We start from the raw sequence: 15,199 nt of genomic DNA, 5'->3' as shown, positions 1-15,199 counted from the left end.
TACTGGAGGAACTCAACAGGTCAGGTATACTTCCCTTAAATTCTGGGCTGAGACTCTTTGGCAAGAATGGAAAGGAAGAGAGAAGAAGCTAAATTTAGGAGGTGGGGTGAGGGGGAGGAGTACAAGTTGACTGGTTACAGGAGAAGCCAGGTGGGTGGGGGATGGGGGTGAAATGAGAAGCTGGGAGGTGATAGGTTGAAAAGGCAAAGGACTGAAGAAGGAATCTGATAGGAGTGAAGCAAAGGAAGGAGAAGAGGCACAAGAGGGAGGTGTGGAGAAGAGATGAGAGGAATGAGGAATGGAAGAAGAGAGAAGGGAAAGTGGGGAGAAATTGATGTTCATACCATCAGGTTGGAGGCTACTCAGATGGAATATGAGGCACTGTTTCTCTAGCCTGAAAGTGGCTAGTAAGAGAGCTGAAATTGCCTTGCTTTGTGGTCCATGCTGACTAACCTCTGACTGACACAGTGCCAGTGCTGTTCGCTTTTCCCAGAAAGTTCTCCGCAAAGCAGGTATACTTCCCTTCATCTGTTCGACTAATGTTCGTAATCCTCAAGGTGCCATCTGCGGTGATGGTCACTCTGCAAGAGAAAAGCAGAGGCTTACAGGAAGGACAATAGTGGGTTGAAATTGCCTTCAGATACATCCTCCTGGCCAAATGGTTGGGTTCAAGTGGATGGCAATAAAGAGAATTTGATCTGGTCACAGTTTGCATCGGGCTTGGAATTTCTCAGACCACAGGTCCCATATTGCTCACCGTCCTTTGCAATGTATGTGGCTTCCAATTCCTCAGTAGGTTAAAGGTCGTACTCATTTTTAACCTTCAGGTTTCACTGCATCAGAGGCAATTTCTTCAACACACAAAATGCAAGAGGAGCTCATTAAGTCCAAGAGCATTATGTTGAAAGAATAAAGTCAACGTTTTGGGCTGAGACACTGCATCAGGACAGTTCTGATGAAGGGCATTGACCCAAAATGTCGATTCTTTATTCCTTGGGTGCTGCCAGTCCTGCTGAGTTCATACAGTGTTTTGTGTGTGTGACTTCAGATTTCCAGCATCTACAGAATCTGTTTAAAATTTCTTCAACATGCATCTGTACCCAGAGCAGTGCCATAAGCCCCATCTTCTATACCCCCTTTCCTGTCATTATATACTCACATTTCCACACCAATCAATGCTGAGCACTCAGTTGCTCTGTTTCATTTCTTCCCAAAACACATCTCCTTGCTTCCTCAGCCTGCTTTGAAACACTCTTCAATTATCCCTGCTTTTACATGGTTTTTCTTCCTATTTGTTTAACTGGCACCTTTTCCCACAGTTCTAGAACAGTTAAGATTGGGAAATTAGTTCTTTAGTGAATCTATCCAATTTTGAGATGCAAAAGGCTGCAGGTTGGAGCAGCAATCACTCTGCAAGGGGAGCTCAAGTCATGATGTTGGGTTTCAACCAAAACAAAGTCAAAATCAAAGTAAATCAAAATAAATTTATTCTCAAACTGTGTGTTTATTACCATATGCTACCTTGAGGATTCATTTTTTTGTAGATAATTACAGGAAAATAAAGAAACACGGTACAGCAGAATTTATGATAAAAATTACATAAAGATTGACTAACAACTAATGTGCAAATGAAGACAATTGTGTAAGGAAAAAAAATCAATAATATTGAGAAACTAGGTCGTAGAGTCCTTGAAAGTGAGTTTGTAGGTTGTGGAATCGGTTCAAAGTTGTGGTGAGTGAATACAAGAGATTCTGCAGATGCTGGAAATCCAGAGCAACACGAAATGCCAGGGTTATCTCAGCAGGGCGAAGCAACATCTATGAAAATAGATAAATGAATAAATAATTAAAGTTTCAGACTGAGAACCTTCATCAGAATTGGAGAGGAAGGGAGAAGATGACAGAATAAAAAGCCCCCCCCTCCCTTTTTTATGTAAGAAACTAGGAAGTGTTGGGTCAAAAACATAGAAAGGGCAAAGTTGTAGAGATGAAGGAATCTGATAGGAGAGGAGGGTGGACAATGGGAGAAAGACAAGGTGAAAGATGAGAAGAGGTAAGAAGCCAAAGGGGGGGGGGGGTAATGGAAGAAGGAAAAATTGATGTTCATGCCATCAGTTTGGAGGTGACTGAGACAGATGCTACTCCTCCTCCAAGTGAGAATGGCTTCATCATGGCAAAAGAGGTGATATTATAACAACAATAATAGGAGAGGAATTAAAATGGTTGATTACTGGGAAATTCAAAGCGATTTCACCCAATTTACATTGGGTCTGTCCAATAAAGGAAGAATCATCGGGAGCGCAGGATTCAATAGATGACACCAACAGATTTGTAGGTGAAGTTTTGCCTCGCCTGAAAGGACTGTTTGGGGCCCTGAATAGATGTGAGAGTGAAGGTGAATGGACAGGTGTAGCATTTCTCTCTCATGGATGAATATGTGGCTTAAGGAAGATTGGTGGGGAGGAATGAATTGATAAGGTAATTATGGAGGAAGTGATCTCTGTAGAAAGCAGACATTTTGGGAGAGGTAAAGATGTGTTTGGTGGTAGGAAGCTGTGGAGAATAATGCACTGGATGGAGGGGCTTATGGGGCAGTAGGTGAGTGTAATTATCCATGTGGGTTCAGGAGCCTGATGGTTGTAGGATAGTCATGGTAAAATGTTGACTCTTGTCCTGCCACAGATGCTGCACAAGTTCCTCCAGCATCCAAAATTTCATTCAACTCCCCATTCCCTATGTCATTTTAATCCTTTTTGTTTCTACAAACATTAATCACTTCCACACCTACATAAGCAGACATTGTTCCTAAGAACAGCTAATAGGAAAATAGTTCTTAGCTCTCAAAGAATCATACAGTCCAGAAGAAGGCCATTCAACCCATTGTTCCTATATTGGACCATTACTTTGAGTTGCCTTTAACCAAGGTCATGCAAGATTTTTCATTTCATCCCCAATTCTCTTGAAGAATACGGACTTATATTATCCTCTCCTGGGAATGTACACACAATATGTAGACTTTCTGTAGCTCAGCACCGCCTCTGAAAAGGGTGAAGGATGGAGTGCTATGGGGGAGCCATCAGAAGAATAGAATCAACTGGAAAAGCTTGTTCAAAAAGCCAGTGCAGAAAACACTATGTATCATCCCATTGATCAAAGAGCATGCTCTTTGGTCCTCCTCTGTGTCCCCTACAACCAACTAACCACCAGTCCAATTTCATTCCTTCCAAAACAGGATTAGGTACACCTTGAACTTTGGCCTTCACCTAAGGTAGTCAGTGGCAACATTTCACATTCCTAGGGTCACGAGGCACATCAAGGTTCTTTGACATATTCACCTGCTGTTGTTGGAGAGAATTTCCGTTCCTTTGCTCCAAAGGATGCTAGGTTTTGGAGCAGACCGTGGGCTGCACTCAATCATCACCTCTCCTCCACGAGCTGCCGGAATGAGCCTTCTCACTGGGTTCGCTTGGAAATCCGGATGAAAAGCTAGGAATGAAATATTGTAAACCACTGAAATGAAATATTCCTTGGAAATTAGATTCAAAGATGGTGCTTGATACTGGGCTCTCACACAGCGAGGGAGGCCTGACTTCCATGCTAGGCTGGACACTGGAATTTTACACACTGTGGGACAATGGACTCTCACACAGAGAGGATTTTAAATGCCTATAGTGGGGCGCGCAGGTTTCCCACACTGCGCTGAGCACTGAACCTATGTGCAGTTGGGTAGTGGATTCTCACCCTATAAAGGAGATAGGATTTCCACAGAGAGTAAACAGTGTAGAGGATTGTTGAACATTGGAGAGAGACAGTGATAGGATGCAGAAGTGGGCTGAGAAGTGGCAGATGGAGTTCAATCCGGAGAAGTGTGAGGTGGTACACTTTGGAGGGACAAACTCCAAGGTAGAGTACAAAGTAAATGGCAGGATACTTGGTAGTGTGGAGGAGCAGAGGGATCTGGGGGTACATGTCCACAGATCCCTGAAAGTTGGCTCACAGGTAGATAGGGTAGTTAAGAAATCTTATGGAGTGTTAGCTTTCATAAGTCGAGGGATAGCGTTTAAGAGATGCGATGTAATGATGCAGTTCTATAAAACTCTAGTTAGGCCATACTTGGAGTACTGTGTCCAGTTCATAGGAAGGATGTGGAAGCATTGGAAAGGGTACAGAGGAGATTTACCAGGATGCTGCCTGGTTTATAGAGTATGGATTATGATCAGAGATTAAGGGAACTAGGGCTTTACTCTTTGGAGAGAAGGAGGATGAGAGGAGACATGATAGAGGTGTACAAGATATTAAGAGGAACTGAGTGACAGAGTGGACAGCCAGCGCCTCTTCCCCAGGGCACCACTGCTCAGTACAAGAGAACATGGCTTTAAGTTAAGGGGAAGGAAGTTCAAGGGGGATGTTAGAGGAAGGTTTTTCACTCAGGTGCGTGGAATGTACTGCGTAAGTCAGCGGTGGAGGCAGACACACTAGTGAAGTTTAAGAGACTACTGGGCAAGTATATGGAGGAATTTAAGGTGGGGGGGGTTATATGTGAAGCAGGGTTTGAGGGTCAGCACAGCATTGTGGGCTGAAGGGCCTGTAATGTGCTGTACTATTCTATGTTCTATGTTTAAACAGCGGATGATACACGGTGAGGGCTATTGAATTCTTGCCCGGTACTGGATCGTGGCTTCTATGCCCATCCTGGACACTGGGCTTTCACACTGAAGTTGACTGCGAATTTGTGTAATGCTGTCACTGGGTTCTCACTCAGTGATAGACACTGAACTCTCAGGCTGGTCTGGGTTCCTGGACTCTCACACAGTGAGGTTCACTGGAGTCACTGGCTCCACGCAGTGACACTCCAGCACTGCTCTGGAGGCTGGCTTACTCTGTGTGTGAACAATGAGAGACACAAGGCTCTCCAGTGTGCGATAAGTAGCATCAGACTCTCACACAGTGTCCAGCTCTGAATGCTTCAGTGCTGGAAATCCCACTCCTGCACAGTGCTCAGTGAAGTAGAACCATTTAGGTCAGGGCAAAAGGAGTGGTCATGGAGCAAATTCTTACTTTATATCCCAAGTTTTCAGAGAAAGGGCACTTACTAGAGAACTGCTCCTTATGTTAAAACTGCAGCAAGAAAGCAGAGTAAAAAGAGGATGCAACGAAAGCTATTCCAATGATGGGAAAATGGACAGTAATCAATCCACATCTGAGAATGCCTTTTCTCATACAACAATGCAGACTGTGGTCTTGGTTACAGGTTGGAATGTTCCCAGTTGCATTGCCAGCATTCACTGTCCATTGTTACTCCGTGAAGCTTTCAGTAACATCATGGAAAGCATCTCAGAATCTGGAGACTCAAATGTCAAATGTCCAACCAACCTTCTACTTTCAACTCTGCATTCGCATAAATAGTTCCGTGTTTGTTCTCAGCAACGCACTGGTACATTCCCGAATCCTCCAGAGCCAGTCTTGAGATCTTCAACGCGCAACTATTGACTTCAAAGCGGCTCTGAAACAGTTAAAATGGAGACCCAATGAGAGAGAAGCAGGTGATAAAAGTGGAAAGAGAATTTGGTTCTGAACAGCCACCCTTCACTTGGTGTGAATAAGACCGGTGGAGTTGGTCTCTTTGGTCGATGACCAGGAAATGGACTGATCAGCTGGGGTTTCCTCTTCTGTGATTGTGTAGTTAACTCCTACTGGGGATTGTGTGTAACACAGGATAAGAATGTAGAGGGATTTTCTGTTCTTAATATGTGAAGACTTCAGTGTCCCTGCTGGCTGTGTGAGTAAGTACCAGGCCCTGAATATGTAAATTATGGCCTGGAATTATATGTAAAGGACACTGGGACAACAGTTATACATATGAGATCATTGTTATTTAATTGCCCTGAAGATGGAAGATTGTCAAGACTGACAACAGAGATTGATCAGATGGTGTGCACACCATCCTCTTTCATAGACTTTATTAATGTCATTCCACTCAGAGGCCATTCGTCCCCTTGTGGCAGTGCTAGGCTTTGAAATAACCAATTGATCTCACTTTTCTGACACCCCACTCCTTCTGCCCTACTTCCAGTCAACTTTGCAAAGGTTTTCCCTTGGTCTATCTTGGAAAGGGCATTGAACCAGTATCAAAGCCTACTCTGATGCCCATGGCGATTGAGCAACCAGCCATATCTCAGGCTGGAGGCTCATCGAAAGAACAGAACGCAACACACTTCAATGTGGTGGATGACATAATGGTGATTATCAATCGTTATTGGACGGGGCTTCTTTGGAAAATCTAAAAATACCCCAGGGTCTTTGCTAATTTGGCCAGTACTAGAAACAACCTATGCTCTGAAAAACAGTAAGTTATGACTTTAATGTCCAGTTTACAATGCAGCTCTAAGTTGATCAGTAGAATTCCTGCTAATATGCTCAACAGGTTGAACTTCTTGAGTCCTGGTAAAGTTGCACAGCATCCAGGCTAGCCAAGGGTATTCCCAACCCCTTTTCTAACTTACTTGCTCAACCATATTCTGGGAAAGAAAGTGGTTAGTATCGAACACACACCATCAAATGCAATGTTGACTAAATGATTTGCATCCCATCTAAATTCTATCTCCACTCCCTTCACCACCTCTGTGCAAAAGTGCCACCTGTAACCCATGAACTCTGGATAGAAGATACGCAGGAATGTGTTCTCCCAGTGAAACGATATGCTGTCCTAACTTGGATATAAAAAAATGATATCCTGTCATTGGTGCAGGGGTAAAATTCCAGCAGCACAATGGGATAACTGCATGATAGGGACTTCAAAGGTTCATGGAGAAAGTAGTTCTTAAGCATCTTAGGAAAAAAAACTGGAGAATGAGGAATAACTGGCGGTTTTTCCATTTAATGTCCCGAGAATTAATACATTGAATAAATTCCTATTGAAAAGGATGGATGAAAACATGGCCAGGAAATACCTACATAAAATACATACAGAAATTTAAAGGTCAATAAAATAAATACCAGGAAGCCTCCGACTGTCCAATACAATTATCCCAATAACAATATATAACTACAGACATGGTTCTTCTAAATCAACATTCATGACCACATGAGTGGAAAATACTGCTAAGTGTGCATACCTTAGACGTTAACGGCAAACCATTCCTCAGCCACCTACAAGTAGGCCGGGGCTTTCCTGCAGCCGCACATTTCCACCAAAGGACGGAGCCGATATCAACCTCCGTGTCGCTGATGATTTGAAGCCAATCTGGCTGAGCTGGGGTGAGAAAATAAAAAGAGAGTCAGAGTGAGAGGAGATGTGAAGAAATTGAATCCTCTATATGTCAGGCATCTTACTTTCTTTATTTCCATCTGTTACCAGTGCTATGCAGATTCCTCTTTGATCAATGGGTGCTGTGGATTTGTTGTGTAAAACATGTACTTCCCGCGTTGTTATTGTTTTGCCTTATTCCAGCTCAATGCACTGTGTAATGATTTGATCTGTATGAACTGTATGTAAGACAAGCCTTTCACTGTATCTTGATACATGTGACAACAATAACCCAATCCTCCTACCAATACTTAACATCTTTAGAACGTAGAACATTATAGCAAGTACAAGCCCTTTAGCCCACGATATTGTGCCAACCCTTAAACTTACTCCAAGATCAATTTAAACCTTCCCTTGTACATAACCCTTTACTTTTCTATCATCCATGTGTCTATCTAAGAGTTTCTTAAATGCCTCTAATATATTTGCCTCTACCACTTGGTAAGGTGTTCCATGAATGCACCACACTCCATGTAAAAAAAAACTTTCTTCCAATCTCCTTAGAATTATGCTCCCTGCTATTAGCCATTTCTGCTCGGGAAAAATCTCTGGCTATCCACTTGATCTATGTCTTATTTGTTAATTTAGAGATACAGTGCAGAACAGGTTCTTCCTGTCCTTTCAGTTGCACTGTCCAACCACCCCCATCATCTCCAATTTAACCCTACCCTAATCACGAGACAATTTACAATACCCTGCCTGGTATGTCTTTGGACCATGGGAGGAAACCGGAGTGCACAGAAAAAACCCACACATCCCACAGGGAGGACCTACAGTGACTCCTTACAGAGGACACTGGGCCAGAACTCTGAACTCTGATGCTCTGAGCTGTAATAGCATCACACTAACCTCTACGCTACTGTGGCGCCTAACCTGTACTACTTGTGTCATCTTGCATGCTTTGATCAAACCACCTCTCATCCTCCTCCACTCCAGAGAGAGAAGCTTTAGTTTGCTCATCCAGGAGGAAAAGCCCTATCCAGCCTCCAAGTGGCTCTCCCCAGCAACGAGAAGAGAATCTGATCATGATCTTAATGAAAACCAACATGTTTTCTCTTTTCCCATTTCTGGAGAAGGGTTCTGTTTCTCCTTCCACAGATGCTGCCTGACCCGATGAGTGTTTCCACCTTTATTTTGGATCTCAGAGCCGTGGGGCATCACAGTATCTCATAGCTCCAGTGACCCATTTTGATCCTGACCTCTGGTGCTGTCTCTTTGGAGCTTGCACGTGCTCCTTGTAACTTCATGGGTTTCCTGCTACATCCCAAAAACATGATGGTCGATGGTTGAACAGTAAATTGCCCCAGGTACTGAGATACAATGAAAGACTGCTGTTTTCATGTCATGCAGACAGAGCATCTCATTCAAAATAACATCAATATAGTACAAGAATGAAAAACAGAAAGCAAAATGTAGTGTTACAGTCAGAGGGAGGGTGAAGTGCAAGGGCCATGACAAGGTAGACTAAGTGATCAAGAGTTCACCTTTAGAAGATAAAGTTCACCTTTTGTGTATAAAATTCATCTTTAGTATATGTGGGGAGAATAAAATCACTTGAGGTAAGATCAGTGTGAAAATGAGAGCCTGATGGTCAGAGCAGATTTGGTGGATCAAAGCACCTGTTTCTGCACAGTATCTCTCTATGATCGTATCTCATTGCTATTTCCTTCTTTCTCATAGATGTATCTGTTTTCTTCTTCAATGTCTCATTGCGGGTCTTCTTGACTATTTTGAGTTCCATGTGAGAAGGAATGAGAAATATAGGTAAAATAATGTACACAACTCCATTTTGATCTTAGAGCGGAGATTGGCCCTGTTGTTAGGGTTTGATGCATCATTAGCCATCCCACTGCATGTTCTGTGGGTAAGAGATATTCTGTGGAAAGCAGAGTGAAGGAACTGTGGTTTACAAAAGATGTGGAACATCTAGTCAAGATGAAGAAAGAAGCATAATTTAGGTTTAGAAGTAAGGATCAGGCAGGGTCCTTGAGAGTTATATGGTAGCCAGGGAAGAAGTGGCATAATTTTAAGGTGATTGGAGGTTAGGTGGGATATCAGAGGTAGGTTGTGGGTGAAGCAGACTTGAGGGTAGAATGGCCTAATTATTCTCCTATGTTTTATGGTCTTATGGAAACTCTTAGATAGACACATAGATTTTACAAAAATGGTGGGAGGACGACTACGTAGGAAGGAGGGGTTTGATTGATCTTAGAATAGATGAAAAGGTTGGAACAACATCATGAACCAAAGGGCTTGTACTGTGCTGTGGTGTTCTATGTTCTATATTTGAAGTCTAGCACTCTGGAAGATTCCTCTCTGCATTGTGCTCCTCATTTCAAGGCTATTTGAAGATTTTGATCTGCTGCTCTAACTTCCTAATGTAGCCCGGTGTTAAATTTTGTCTGATAAACCCCGTGAGGCACCCTGGATGTTTTACAGCATTAAAGCAGATGTGGTTTAATGACAGAGTGTTTTCAAGCAAGGAGACTTCTGTGGAGTATTTGTCGGCTTCAGAGCCTTGAATGTTCAATATTGTGAAGAATAGGTCCTGACTGGGAAAAGGTTGGATGGCAGTCCATAGTGAAGGTGATTTGACTGGAGATTAGAAGATGGAAGCATCACATGAAGAGGGTAGTATTGGGAACTGCCAATAGGAAGCCTAATGCTTCAGCTGTCATTGGTGATTGGTTTGCTGACTGGCTGCCTATAAGATCCTATCAGTATATATGCGATTAACTTCCATATATTGGCAGAGCTCGGAGATGCTATTGATTCCCTACTTTGTTTCAGGCATCAGCAGCTTCATGAGAACCAACTCATCAACTTTGCGATCAATAATTAAAACAACTTGGAGTAACCAGTCCTGACAGGGGACAACGTGCTGCGGCTCGGTGGATGAGCCAAAGAAGGGATGGTATGTGTAGGAATGAGCCCAGCACCAGCCTCCTTTGACACTTGACACATTTGTGGTCAAGTGAACTCTTGCTCCTGACTGAGTAAGACATCCTTGAAATTCTCTATTATTTAAGAGAGGTCTCTGGCCTCTGTTGTCTCCTTAGAGTCAAACCTGACTGGAATCAGCAAGTTTGAGCAGCTGTAGAATCAAACATATATTGGATTTCCAGAATCCTCAGAATCTCTTGAGTTTAACAGAATGAGTAACCCGCAGACTCAGCAACATTATACCCTGGTGGTTGCTTCTCAAGTGAACCTTATTATAATTAATAGCAGATATAACTGACCTGCATGCAAATAAACGATCACACTCGTACCATGTCATTAACACCATATCAGCACCAAAACTGTTGCGTTAAGACTATAAGACCATAAGACAAAGGAGCAATATTAGGCCATTCAGCCCATCGATTATGTGCCACATTCTACCATGACTATTTTATGGCCCCTTAACCCCATTAGAACATATAGTACTGTGCAAAATTCAAAGACACATGTAAAAAAAATTCCGTAAAGTGAATCTGGTTTCAAAAATAATGGAATGAAAATATTCTAAATAGCAAAAAAAAATTATAATGAACAGTAAACAGTAAAAAACAAAATTAAATCAATATTTGATGTGACCACCCTTTGCCTTTAAAATTGCATCAGTTCTCTTAGGTACACTGTTGTATCAGAAAATCAGCTGGTAGGTTGTCCCAAGCATCTTGGAGAATTTGGCATGGTTTCTCTGCAGACTTCAGCCGTCTCAATTGCTTCTGCTTCTCCAGGTAATCGTAGACAGCCTTGATAACATTGAGGTCAGGGTTCTGTGGGGGTCACACCATCTGAAACCATATACAAAAATCTGGTGTACCTAAGAATTTTGCACAGTACTGTAGGGCAGTACAGCCCAGGTACAGGCCCTCTGGCCCATAATATCAAGCCAAATGAAATAAATTAGTAATCAAGTTGTCAGCTAAACTAATCCATTATGCCTACATAATGTCCATATTTTTCCATTTCCTTCACATTCATGTGCCTGTTTAAAAGTTCCTATTGTATCTGCCTCAATCACCATGCCAGGCACCCATAAATCTCTGTGTAAAAAAAACTTGTCCCTCACATCTCAATAGACAATAGACAATAGGTGCAGAAGTAGACCATTCGGCCCCTCGAGTCTGCACCGCCATTCTGAGATCATGGCTGATCATTCACTATCAATACCCAGTCCCTGCCTTGTCCCCATATCCCTTGATTCCCCTATCCATCAGATATCTATCCAGCTCCTTCTTGAAAGCATCCAGAGAATTGGCCTCCACCGTCTTCTGAGGCAGTGCATTCCACACCTCCACAACTCTCTGGGAGAAGAAGCTCTTCCTCAACTCTGTTTTAAATAACTGACCTCTTATTCTCAATCCATGCCCTCTGGTACTGGACTCTCCCAACATCTGGAACATATTTCCTGCCTCAATCCTATCAAATCCTTTAATTATCTTAAACGTTTCAATCAGATCCCCTCTCAATCTCCTCAATTCCAGCGTGTACAAGCCCAATCTCTCCAATCTCTCTGCGTAAGACAGCCCTGCCATCCCAGGAATCAACCTAGTGAATCTACGCTGCACTTCCTCAATTGCCAGAATGTCCTTCCTTAAACCTGGAGACCAAAACTGTACACAATATTCCAGGTGTGGTCTCACCAGGGCCCTGTACAAATGCAAAAGAACATCCTTGCTCTTATATTCAATTCCCCTTGTAACAAAGGCCAACATTCCATTTGCCCTCTTCACTGCCTGTTGCACTTGCTCATTCACCTTCATTGATTGGTGAACTAGGACTCCTAGGTCTCTTTGCATTTCTCCCTTACCTAACTCGACACCGTTCAGACAATACTCTGCCGTCTTGTTCCTGCTTCCAAAGTGGATAACTTCACATTTATTCACATTGAATGACATCTGCCAAGTATCTGCCCACTCACTCAGCCTATCCAAGTCTCCCTGTATTCTCCTAATGTCCTCTTCGCATGTCACACTGCCACCCAGTTTAGTATCGTCAGCAAACTTGCTGATATAGTTTTCAATGCCCTCATCTAAATCATTGACATAAATCGTAAAGAGCTGTGGTCCCAATACAGAGCCCTGTGGTACCCCACTAGTCACCTCCAGCCAGTCTGAGAAACACCCATTCACTGCTACCCTTTGCTTTCTATCTGCCAACCAGTTTTCTATCCATGTTGAAACCCTGCCCCCAATGCCATGAGCTCTGATTTTACTCACCAATCTCCTATGTGGCATCTTATCGAATGCCTTCTGAAAATCTAGGTACACAACATCTACTGGCTTACCCTCGTCTAACATCCTTGTTACACCCTCAAAAAACTCCAACAGATTAGTCAAGCATGATTTGCCCTTGGTAAATCCATGCTGGCTCGGCCTAATCCTATTTCTGCCATCTAGATGTGCCACTATTTCGTCCTTAATAATGGACTCAAGCATCTTCCCCACGACTGACGTTAGGCTAATAGTTCTCCGTTTTCTCCTTCCCTCCCTTCTTGAAAAGTGGGACAACATTAGCCACTCTCCAATCTTCAGGAACTGATCCTGAATCTAAGGAACATTGGAAAATGATTACCAATGCATCCGCAATTTCCTGAGCCACCTCTTTTAGAACCCTCGGATGCAGACCATCTGGACCCGGGGATTTATTAGCCTTCAGTCCTACCAGTCTACTCATCACAGTTTCTTTCCTAATGTCAATCTGTCTCAATTCCTCTGATATCTTATGACCCTGGCCCATCCATACATCTGGGAGATTGCTTGTGTCCTCCCTGGTGAAGACAGATCTAAAGTATGCATTAAATTCTGTTGCCATTTCCCTGTTTCCCATAACAGTTTCTCCCAATTCATTCTTCAAGGGGCCAACATTGTTCTTAACTATCTTCTTTCTCTTCACATAGCTAAAAAAGCTTTTGCTATCCCCTTTTATATTCCTGGCTAGACTGAGCTCATACCTGATTTTTTCTCTCCGTATTGCTTTTTTAGTTAAGATCTGCTGTTCCTTAAAACTTTCCCAATCATCTGTATTCCCACTCATCTTAGCCCTGTAATACTTCTTTTTCTTTAATGCTATACAATCTCTGACTTCCTTTGTCAGCCACTGTGGCCCCTTCCCCCTCTTTGAATCCTTCCTTCTCATTGGAATGAACTGCTTTTGCATCTTTTGTATTATGCCCAAGAATATCTGCCACTGCTGATCCACTGTCTTTCCTGCCAGGGCATCCGCCCATTTAACTTTGGCCAGCTCATCCTTCATGGCTCCGTAGTCTCCTTTATTTAATTGCAACACTGACACCTCTGATCTGCCCCTATCCCTCTCAAATTGTAGATAAAAACTTATCATGTTATGATCACTACTTGCTAATGGCTCCTTTACTTCAAGATCACTTATCAATTCCTGTTCATTGCACATCACCAAGTCCAAAATAGCCTCGTTCCTGGTTGGCTCAAGCACAAGCTGTTCCAAAAATACATCCCTTAGACACTCCACAAACTCCCTATCCTGGGGTCCAGCACCTACCTGATTCTCCCAGTCCACCTGCATGTTGAAATCTCCCATAACGACTGCATTACCTTTAGCACATGCCAATGTTAACTCCCTAATCAACTTGTACCCAATATCCACACTACTGTTTGGGGGCCTGTACACAACACCCATTAGGGTCTTTTAACCCTTACTGTTCCTCAGCTCAATCCACACAGACTCTACTTCCCCTGTTCCCAAGTCACCTCTTGCTAAGGACTGAATCTCATTCCTCACCAACAGGGCCACCCCACCCCCTCTTCCCATATTTCTGTCTCTACGATAGCACGTATACCCTGGTACACTCAATTCCCAGGCCTGATCCCCTTGCAGCCATGTCTCCGTTATCCCAACAATAACGTAGTTCCCCATTTTCATCTGAGCTTCAAGCTCATCTGTCTTATTTCTGACACTACGCGCATTCAAGTATAGAATTCTTAGCCCATTCCTCCTCTCTTTGCTTAAAACACTGTCTACTGTACCTAACCCAGCTCCTTGAACTTCCATCGGGCAAATTGCACCCTGAATTTTGATGACCTTCTCAAGATCACCCAAACCTTGTACACATTTAACCCCATGCACCTTCTGACCAACCCTCTGGATCTGGATCCCTGCCCCCTGCACATCCAGTTTAAACCCCCCCGATCAGCACTGGCAAATACTCCTGCAAGAATGTTAGTACCCCTCCGGTTCAGATGTAGACCATCCCTTCGAAACAGATCCCAATGTCCCTGGAACAAAGACCAATTATCCAAAAACCTGAACCCTTCCTTCCTGCACCATGCTCTCAGCCTCGTATTAATGGGCATAATCATTCTATTCTTCGCCTCACTCGCACTTGGCACAGGTAGCAATCCAGAGATTGTCACCCTGGAGGTCCTGCCTTTCAGCTAACTCCCTGAACTCTCTAAGCAGGACCCCCTCACTCACCTTACCTACATCATTGGTCCCTACATGGACCACTACATCTGGGTTCATGCCCTCACTCTCAAGAATAGCCTGCACCCGATCTGAGATGTCCCGGACCCTGGCACCAGGGAGGCAACATACCATCCGAGACTCCCGATCTGCCCCACAAAATCTCCTATCTGCCCCCCTAACTATAGAGTCCCCTAAAACTATCGCTCTCTTCTCTTCCCTCCTCCCCTTTCTAGTTGAGGGTTCAACCTCTGTGCCAGAGGCAGGACCACTACAACTCATTCCTGGTAGGTCATCCCCATCAACAGTATCCAGTACGGTATACTTATTGTTAATAGGAATGGCTGCAGGGGTGCTCTGCTCTCTCTGCCTGCTCCCCCTGCCTCTGGACCGTCACCCATCTGCCTACTTCTTGGTTTTTTGGTGTGAAATTATCCTCTCTCGCCTTAAATGCATGGCCTT

The 15,199-nt window shown here is 43.5% G+C and overlaps 1 protein-coding gene across 1 annotated transcript in view; it reads right to left on the bottom strand.

Annotated features, from left to right (window-relative positions):
- The window catches only part of cntn2 (contactin 2), a 229,430-nt gene that overhangs the window by 57,719 nt on the left and 156,512 nt on the right, over positions 1–15,199 (bottom strand). Inside the window, exons 9-12 of the mRNA XM_059950245.1 lie at positions 7,116–7,252; positions 5,374–5,503; positions 3,336–3,486; positions 454–581 (exon numbers count right to left, since the gene is read on the bottom strand). Of these exons, the coding sequence (XP_059806228.1) occupies positions 454–581; positions 3,336–3,486; positions 5,374–5,503; positions 7,116–7,252 (546 nt within the window). The remainder of the gene's footprint in view (positions 1–453; positions 582–3,335; positions 3,487–5,373; positions 5,504–7,115; positions 7,253–15,199) is intronic.

The sequence above is a fragment of the Hypanus sabinus genome, chromosome 25 (assembly GCF_030144855.1).
Source record: "Hypanus sabinus isolate sHypSab1 chromosome 25, sHypSab1.hap1, whole genome shotgun sequence".
NCBI classification, from domain to species: Eukaryota; Metazoa; Chordata; class Chondrichthyes; order Myliobatiformes; family Dasyatidae; genus Hypanus; species Hypanus sabinus.
This window is presented reverse-complemented; position numbering and strand designations above follow the sequence as displayed.